This window comes from Mus pahari, chromosome 5 (assembly GCF_900095145.1).
Source record: "Mus pahari chromosome 5, PAHARI_EIJ_v1.1, whole genome shotgun sequence".
NCBI lineage: Eukaryota > Metazoa > Chordata > Mammalia > Rodentia > Muridae > Mus > Mus pahari.
The window spans coordinates 133,913,457-133,923,381 of record NC_034594.1 but is presented as its reverse complement, the minus strand read 5'-3'; the positions used below and the strand labels follow the sequence as shown (position 1 = coordinate 133,923,381).

The 9,925-nt window shown below is 42.0% G+C and overlaps 1 protein-coding gene across 1 annotated transcript in view; it reads left to right on the top strand.

Moving 5' to 3' along the window:
- Positions 1-9,925, top strand: part of Dars2 (aspartyl-tRNA synthetase 2, mitochondrial) — a 28,450-nt gene that overhangs the window by 15,474 nt on the left and 3,051 nt on the right. The window contains exons 11-15 of the mRNA XM_021197731.2: positions 2,065-2,172; positions 3,411-3,473; positions 6,383-6,535; positions 8,612-8,830; positions 9,019-9,129. Of these exons, the coding sequence (XP_021053390.1) occupies positions 2,065-2,172; positions 3,411-3,473; positions 6,383-6,535; positions 8,612-8,830; positions 9,019-9,129 (654 nt within the window). The remainder of the gene's footprint in view (positions 1-2,064; positions 2,173-3,410; positions 3,474-6,382; positions 6,536-8,611; positions 8,831-9,018; positions 9,130-9,925) is intronic.

Here is a 9,925-nt window from a genome sequence, read left to right as displayed (position 1 = left end):
AAGAAAGAAAGAAAGAAAGAAAGAAAGAAAGAAAGAAAGAAAGAAAGAAAGAAAGAAAGAAAGAGAGGGAGAGAAAGAAAGAAAGAAAGAAAGAAAAGAGAGAGAGAGAAAGAAAGGCAGAAAGAGAGAAAGAAAGAATTAAGAACAAGAATTTTACTCCAAAATTTTATTATAGTACTTATCAGTTACTGACTTTATAGACATGAATAGTTACTGGAAAATAAAAATAAAACTAATTTTCAGTTTCAATTTTTCTATGTCAGTATGGCTCTCGGAAGGGAAATGATTGAGTTACAAATTTTCCTTGGTCTATAAAAAGCTTAAATAGATGAACACATTCAGATTATCAGTGTCTGAAATAGCAAGAGTAGAATTTTTATGCAGCAGTTTTATTGCCAAGTCTCCATTACTTGTCCTTTTAGAGTACAATCCTTTGATCTCTGTAACGCTGGTGCCATTTCTGAGTCTCATTTCTTACTACAAAGTCTTTTACATTGAACTCTGCCTGGTCTGTACGAGGAATTACTCGGTTTTTGTTTTAAATAAGGGTCCTACTCTGTAGACCAAATGGGTTTCAATAACTCACAGTGATTCTCCTGGATTTGCCTGTCAGGTACGGAGAATACTGGCATGAGCTAACACACCTAGCTCAGTTCTTAGGAAGAAAAACTATCTACACAAGATCATAAGTACATTCCTTTTGTTTTGGTTTGGTTTTGTTCAGCTTTTGGTTTTTGTTTTTTCAAGGTTTTTCGTTTTTGGTTTTTCTCTGTGTAGCCCTGGCTGTGCTGCAACTCATTCCATAGACCAGGCTGGTCTCAAACTCAGAGATCTGCCTGCCTCTGCCTCCTGAGTGCTGGCATTAAAGTCATGAACCACTTTTATTAACATTACCATTAGTACATTCCTCTTATATACAACCATTCCTCGTTTGCTTATTTATAATGCATACTACTGGTTACGACTGCTTAGAGTCAATCCTGGGTCTACCATAGCAGTATCTTAAGCCAATGCTGCACCGGCAGTAACCCTCTAGGAATACATTTTTTTCAATGATAAATTACTAAGATATAGTTCTTTTTTCTTTTTAAAGCAAGCTCCAAAGACCCCCTTGCCTCTGCCCAGCAGTTGGTTTACAGCATTACATGGGTCCTGGGGATTTGAACTCAAGTCATCCTGCTTGCCTAGCCAGCACTTTACCCACTGAACCACTTCTCCAAGGAGCCCTAGGTGCTTCCTTAAAATCCTATTTCTGGGATGGCAACATGGCTAAGGAGATAAGAGGTGACTGGTGGCCTGATGGCCTGACTTGATCCCAAGGTTCCACAAGGTAGAAGAGAGAACTTAATTCCCTCAAGTTGTTCTCTAGTCTCTGCATACCCCCACCCCACAACACACACATGCGCACCCACACACACATACCCACACACACATACACACACTTTCCTCTACTTCTGTGATGACCTGAGTTCAGTCCCTGGAGCCTATGTAAAGATGAAAGGAGAGAATTTACTTCACAACTTGTCCTCTGACCTTCACAAAGCATTGTTTCACTCACATCTACACACATCATAAGCATATATCCCTCTCACAATAGTAAGTATATAAAATTTTTAAAAATCTTACCTGTGGACTAGAGAAATGACTCGGTGGGTAAGTGTTTGCCGCACAAGCATAAGGACCTCAGCTCAGATCCCCAGAGTCCGTGTAAATGCTGGGTAATCATGAGACCTGCCTGCAATCCAGCCCCTAAGGGTGTCGGCAGAGCAAGTGGGCTAGCAAGATTAGCTATATCGAGAGCTCTGGGTTTGATTGAGAGACCCTGTCTCCATAGATACAGTGGAAGAGGATTGGAGCATGATCCCTGACATCAGCCTCCAGCCTCTGTATGTTCACGTGTGCATGTGCACCCATGCATGTGCCTATGTATATACAACAGTGCAACTGTAATACACCACCACATATACAGAAAAATATAAAGAAGCAAAAAAATAGTCACTTGTAAAATGTTTTGAAATAAAAATGACTTTGTTTAGTCATTCCTTTTTGTTTTCCATTTTATAGATTGTGGATGTCAGTGATGTGTTCAGAGACACGGAGATCAGATTTCTCCAGGGTGCACTGGCTAAGTCCCAAGGAACCGTCAAAGCAATATGTGTTCATGAAGGAGCAGTAAGTGAAGAACAGTTCTGTGTTCTCTATAGAATGTATATTTTGGAAGAAAATATATCTAATACTGGCACATGAATACTTGAGAAAAGATAATATAACAATCTTTCTCAGTCGGGCATAGTGGGACACACCTATGATCACAGCACTTGAGAGGCAGAGGCAGGTGAATTTATGTGAATTTGAGGCAAGTCTGGTTCACTTTTTTTGTTTTGTTTTTTTTTTCGAGACAGGGTTTCTCTGTGTACCCCTGGCTGTCCTGGAACTCACTCTGTAGACCCCTCAAACTCAGAAATCCGCCTGCCTCTGCCTCCCAAGTGCTGGGATTAAAGGCGTGCGCCACCACTGCCCGGCTAGTTCTCCTATCTTAACCTCCCAAGTGCTGAGATTATAAGTGTGTAACAACAACCTAGTCCTAAAATTACCATTTTGAAAGAGATGCCAGGAATTTGAAAGCACTAAATAATTTGCTTTTTTCCCCACTGTTATAATTCTAAAATATATCATTGTTGCTGAGTAAACATACTTGTTAACTTAAAATATATAATAAAAAAGAAAGACTCTACCTAAGGAAGACTACACGTATTTGGATACCTAAGCAGCTGAATCTATTTGTAATGGTGGATGTGGGGCCATGTGCTTTCATCAGGGCTAAAGGCAGGCAGCTCACTGTGAATTTGAGGTCCGTCTCTAAATAAGTAAGAAAATCAGTCAATGATTCAGGTGATTTAGAAAACATATCTTTAAAGAAACCTGCAATAATCAAGCTCTTGGACCCTCTTGATCTGAAAGTTGTAGAGCCCACCCTCCTTTGTCTGTATCCTGCGCATTGCATGACAGTCATCTGGGGACAGTCATGGCAGTCTGCAGTGAGACTGTACAGTCTACAAGCTACAGCATTGCCTTAGAACATGTGTCATTGCCGGGCGTGGTGGCGCACGCCTTTAATCCCAGCACTTGGGAGGCAGAGGCAGGCGGATTTCTGAGTTCGAGGCCAGCCTGGTCTACAAAGTGAGTTCCAGGACAGCCAGAGCTATACAGAGAAACCCTGTCTCGAAAAACCAAAAAAATAAAATAAAAAATAAAAAAAAAAATAGAACATGTGTCATTAATGAAGAAGAAATCACAGTTTTATTAAATTCCACTCTTCACTGGAAAAAAACACAAATATGTCTATATTGTGAGCCTGTTCATAAAGCTGGGCGCCATATTAACGGGTTTACCTTGATTTCTTTCATCAGAAGTACTTAAGGAAGGAAGACATTGAGTTCATTAGGAAGTTTGCAGTTCACCATTTCAGTCAGGTAAGGAGCAGGGTTTTGGTCTGTGTTCTACTATTAATTGCAGGGACTCTAGTTTTGGTGTGGTTTTGACTTTTTAGATTTATCTTTATGTTCTCTGTGTGTGTTTCCCCTGTATGTATGTATGTGTGTGTGCGTGTGTGTATGTATGTATGTGTGTATGTATGTATGTATCAAGTGCATGCTTGGTCCCCATGGACCCAGAGAGGCACTGGATGCACTGGAACTGGAGTTAGTGGTGATGGTGAGCTGCCGTGTAGGATGATGGGAACTGCCCTTAACTGGTGAGCTCTTAGGTTTGAGAATCAATATTTCAGATCATATTTTTGATGTTCATCTGTTTCTACTGAAAGACTTCAATTTAGACAGTTGAACTTACTTTCATACTGTTTTTAACATGAACAGAAGAATTTAATCCAGTTTTAAGAATTAAACAAATGAATTTCTTTATTGGTGGTCAAGGCTCGGCAGTGGCATGACAAGGGTGAAAAGGCCTTACCAGTCCTTCATCCTGTGTCTGTTTTTACAACTATGAGTACACCTTTGACCAATACATTGTGTTCCGGTCTTAGAGGATGGTGTCACTAAAATGAGGAACAGGCTCTGGGAATTGTTATGTCACTGAACATGTAAATTGCCTTGGCCATTTTCCCAGAATTCTGGCAGCCAGCATGATGGCAAACTCCTGTAATCCCAGCACGTACATGGAGGTCAGAGGATCAGGAGTTCAAGGGCAGTTTAGATTACTGAGATTCTGTCTCACAGAACAAAAACCAGAAAATAAAATGAAGAGTCTTGCTCTTAGTGTCAGCATTTTCTGTGATATGCTTTAGATGAAGCGTCCTAATATAAGGACACTTTATGCTCATCACAGTATCATTTATAACAGGAACAGAATGATGTGACAGAAACAGGCAGGGGTGCTTAATTTTATGGTACAAAGAAATTAATATTTAAGTTCCTTTTGAATTTTTGTTTGTTATCTTGCTTTTTTAAGGCAGGGTCTCATGCAGCCAAGGCTTCCTTGAACTCTTGTCGAGCCTTCATCTTGAATGGTGGGGTTATAGGATGCAGCATAACATTCAGCTTTCAACTCCCCTTTTTTTTTTTTTTTTTTTGGTTTTTTGAGACAGGGTTTCTCTGTATAGCCCTGGCTGTCCTGGTCAACTCCCTTTTAAATGCAACTTGCCTCACGTGCCGCATAGCTCAAGCTAAAGAGAGCTAAAGATATTTCAATATGAAGGAAACACAGGGGCAGGATGCTGAGGCAGGAAGGTCACAGGGAGACCCTGTCTCACCTTTTTAATTTTTTAAATTGATTTTCAAGGCAGGGTTTCTCTGTGTAGCCCTGGTTGTCCTGGAACTCCCGCTATAGACCAGGCTGGAGTCAAACTCCCTGCCTCTGCCTCCCAAGTGCTGGGATTAATGCTGTGTGTTGCCGCCGCCACCACCACCACCACCACCACCACCACACAGCTCTGTCTAACCTTTTAAACAGAGCCTGAGACTGGCCAGGGATGATGCTCAGTGGGAAGTGCTTGCTGAGCAAGTACAAGGCCCTAGGCACAGTCATCAGTACAGGGTGGAAAGAAAAAGGGAAGGGATTTTCAAAATGAGTCAAACCAAATTTTTAGAAAATAAAAGACTGAAAAATTATTCATAAAGTTATATTAAAGAATCATCTTTTCTTTCTGTTTTTCTCTATAGAAATATGCTTTCAGACTGGGCATAGTATCACACATCTATACCCAGTATTCAGAAAGCCAAGGCAAATTATTATATTTTTAAAGACGTATGTACTTATTACTATAGTTGTGTGTGTGTGTGTGTGTGTGTGTGTGTGTGTGTGTGTGTGTGTGTGTGTGTGTGTGCGCGCATATGTGCGCCCATATGTATGTGTGTATGATAGGGATACATGCAGAGGGAGGCCACGCACCTTTACCATGGACCTTCACTCAGGTCATTCTTATTCCATTCATTTGTAGTCTGCCAGAAGTAAAAACAAAGAAAAGGTCACAGACGTTTCTAAGACCTCCCTCAAGTAGGCAAGTGCTGGACCACTGATCAGTTATATCTTCTGCCCTCCTTTTATTTTTCCTCTTTTTAGACGGGGTCTCACGAAGTTGTGTGGGCTGGCCTTGAACTCTGTAGCTCAGGCAGGTCTTGGGAAAGTGCAAGCCTCCTGTCCTCCCGCTGTAGTCTTTGAATACAAGCCTCCTGTCCTCCCACAAGCCTCCTGTCCTCCCACTGTAGTCTTTGAGTACCAGCCTCCTGTCCTCCCGCAAGCCTCCTGTCCTCCCACTGTAGTCTGAGTAGCTGGGCTTACAGACCTATACCCTAGACTAATTTAAAAATTGAATTTTATGTCACTTTGAAAGGATTCATGATGAAAAAGAGATGGTATCATTGAACTTGCTGCTTTTGTGTCAACTTGACACAAGCTATAGTCATTAGAGAAGTAGACTTGGTTGAGGAAATGCCTCCTTGAGATCCACCTTTAAGATATTTTCTCAATTAATGATCAGTGAGGGAGGGCCTAGCACATTGCGAGTGGAGCTACTTCTGGTCTAGTAGTCTTTGGTTCTACAAGAAAGCAGGCTGAGCAAGCCATGAGGAGCAGGCCAGTAAACAATACCCCTCCATGGCTTCTACATCAGCTCCTGCCTCCAGGTTCCTGCCCTAAGAGCCCTGTTCTGACTTCCTTCAATGATAACAGTAACATGGAATGTATGCCAAATTAAACCCTTTCCTCCCCAACTTGCATTTTGGTCAAGATGTTTCATCACAGCAATAGGAACCCTGACTAAGACAATCATGTTAGTTATCTTCTGCTTGGAACAAGAAATCTTTGTACTGTGAAGAAAACAAATCTGTTTCATTTTTGAAAAAAATAAGACTTTTTCTTTATCCAGGAAGTCCTACCTATATTCCTGAATGCCAAGAAGAACTGGAGTTCACCATTTGCTAAATTCATAAAGGAGGAGGAAAGACTGGAATTAGCCAGAACGTTGGGGATACAAGAAGAAGACATGGTGTTACTGACTGCTGGGGAGCATGTGAAAGCAGTAAGTAGAATTGTCTAAGTGCGCGGGCCTTTCTGAAGGCTGCCTTGTCGCCATATTTACTTATATATTTAAAATGGACTGTTAACTTCAGAGAGCAGGGCCTCTCTGCATAAATCATTGTATAGGTGTCTTTCAATACTTTATAGTGCACTGTATAAAAACTAGAGTCATTCTGTGCACAGTGGTCTGGAACACAGGAGACCTCAAATTTGAGACCAGCCAGGTCTCTATATAGTGAGATCCTGTCTCAATAAAGTCAAACCAAGAAGACCAACACTAGAGCTTTGGGGCAGTGAGGTGATTCAGTGACTAAAGGCACTTGCTGCCAAGGCTAATGGCCTGCGTCTGATCCCTGGGAACCCACGTGACAAGAAGCAACTGACTTCCAAAAGTTGTTTTCTCTCTCTGTCTGTCTCTCTCCCCAACTCTCCCATTTTCTCACACACACAAAATGAAAATTTTAAAACTGGAGTCTTTTCATTAGTTACTAACCTCATTGGCTTTATTCACACCAGAACTGACTCATTAGGAAATCAATACAACTATGAAAGAAATATTTTGAAGGTTTGCAAAAGAAAGAAATTTAGCGGTTACAAACTTTTGTACACAATGCATTCCTAAACCTATGGAGGGGCAGTTCAGAGCACTGGAGGGGGACTGGCTGCTGGGCTGCTTCTCCTCAACTGATACAGTCAAGGCAGGACTTCTTCAGTTACAGGCGGCTAAGTGCAGCTATGAACTAACACAATCACTTTTGTCAGGGAATAGACAGGAAAGTAGACGTAGTTTGAAAGGTCCTTGTGAAATATACAAAACATTACTAGTGAAACATGAATATTAAAACTCAGAACTGGGCATGCCAGCTCATACCTGTAATCCCAGAATTCAAGAGGCCTAGGAAGGAGGAAAGGCCACCTAGGTCACATAGCTGAGACCATGTCTCAAGAGAGAATCAGGGAGAGGAAGGAGAAAGAAAAGTAAGGTGCAGAGGTTAAGTCCCCTTATAGTAGCATAGTTAGGAGGTGGAGAGATAAGATCTAAGCTATTACTATGTCCTACATTCTCATTCTGTGTGTGTGTGTGTGTGTGTGTGCGCGCGCGCGCGCGTGTGCGCGTGCGTGTGCGTGTGCGTGTGCGTGTGTGTGTGTGTGTATGTGTGTGTGTGTGTGTGTGTGTGTGTGTTGAGTGTGTGGTGTATGTGTGGGTGTATGCACATGTGAGTGCCTGTGTGAAGGCCAGAGGTTAATACTGAGTAGTCTTTCTCAATCTCTACCTTACGTTCTAAGGCAATGTTTCTTATTGCACTGGAGTTGTGATGAGTTAGACTAGCTCTCCGTGGGTTCCAGGGATCCACTGTCTCTGCCCTGCAAACGCTCCAGTCACAGACACATCTGCATTTTATGTGGGTCCCCTTCAGGAACTGGCAACCCCAATCTGTGCTGGGTTCTATATCTCATGTACTTGGTCTCACCTAACTTTACAATTTTTTCCAGACATAGCCATGTGTACCTGTAGTCCCAGCTTCATAGGGGGTTGAGGCAGGATTGAGTTCAATAGTTCAGGAACAACCTGGGTAATGAAGCAATACCTCATCTCAATAAATAATGAACCAGGTGGTGGCACATGCCTTTAATCCCAGCACTTCGGTGGCAGAGGCAGGTAGATCTCTGAGTTCAAGGCCAGCCTGGTCTACAGAGTGAGTTCTAAGACAGCCAGGGCTACACAGAGAAACCTTGCTTTGGGAGAAAATAAATAAATTAATGAGTAAATAACTCAGTGTTGAAGTAGCTATTTTATCCCCATGATGACGGGGATGTAGTTCTCTACAGGCTCCAAGCTTGGTCTGTAAGGCTCTGGAACTGTTTGCCTGGTCACTGGGGTCTGAGGTGCTCACACACAGCCCAGGCAAATGGTCATGCGTGGTTATATATCTGGCAGTCAGATCATCCTCATATCTTCATCTCCTGAGAAAAAGTGTCTTATCTACTTATTGGCTAGCCTTCAGAATTTAGGTTGTATTATCTGATGCCCTCCCTGACAAGAAGCTAGCTTAATGTTTGTGTCTTTTGTTTGCAGTGCTCTCTGTTGGGCAAGTTACGGCTAGAGTGTGCAGACCTTTTGGAGATGAGAGGAGCAGTGCTCCGAGACCCAGCCGTGTTCTCTTTCCTCTGGGTGGTTGACTTCCCACTCTTCCTTGCCAAGGAAGAGAGTCCCACAGAGCTGGAGTCAGCCCACCACCCATTTACTGCTCCTAATTCCAGTGACATTCACCTCCTCTATACTGAGCCAGAAAAGGTACTGACCTATTCTTCCAAATAAAAGGGAGTATCTGGAAGATACAAAGAACTTCCAGATTTCCTCAGGAGAACCAAAGATAAAAATTGAGCCTACTGTTAATAAATTGTGTTTAAGTACAGTGTCTTGATCCTATAGATTTGAAAGTCAGGAGTTTTCTGTAACATAAAAGTTCTGTGATCTTGTAGGTTCGTGGCCAACACTATGACTTGGTTTTAAATGGCAATGAGATAGGAGGTGGTTCTGTCCGAATCCATGATGCACAGCTACAGAGGTACATCCTGGAAACATTACTAAAGGTATAGGATACCTTCTAACCTTTCCTTTTTACCCACATCTTTGTTTTATGAAACATTAATTTTAAATGGAGAGTTTACTAGATACAAAATGTCAGCTTCTCTTCATGTTTTATGTAGCACTAGGAAGAGCAAATGGTAATAATAGTTGTTCATCAATGCTTACTGAGTGCCAGGGACCATGCTACACAGCCAATGTAGTAACTCATGCATATAAGTCCAACAGCTAGAGAGGTGAGATAGGAGAATTGCCTTGAGTTCCAGGCCATCCTGGGGCTACATAACAAGACCCTGACTCAAAAACAAAGGACCACACCCACAGATACACTGCCATATTATTTAACCTTCACAGTAATTTCTGTAAGTAGATACTCATTATTCTCATTTTAAAGATGAGAAACTGAGGCAGCAGGTATATGCCCAAGTCACAAAGCTAGAGCCAGACATGGTGGCACAAGCCTGAAATCTCACCTTTTAAGAGGCTGAGGTAGGGTTGTAGATTTGAGACAAGCTTGGCCTACCAAAACCCTGTTTCCTGTAGTGCAGGAACTGAAGGATGGCTCTTGAGACCAAACTCCTAAAATGTCATTTCCAGTGAGTGATAGTACTAAGAGGAAGATATAGGTAGGCCTTTGTGTGTGTTTGGTTTTTGTGTTCTTGCTTTATAACGTAGGTTAGGCTGGTACTCATTATCCTCATGCCCTCTCCAGAGTGCTGGGATACAGGGATACTTGTCTTATTCCATTAAATTTCAGCTCTCCTAAGGTTTGTTTGGTTTTTTTGTTTTTTATTTTTTTTT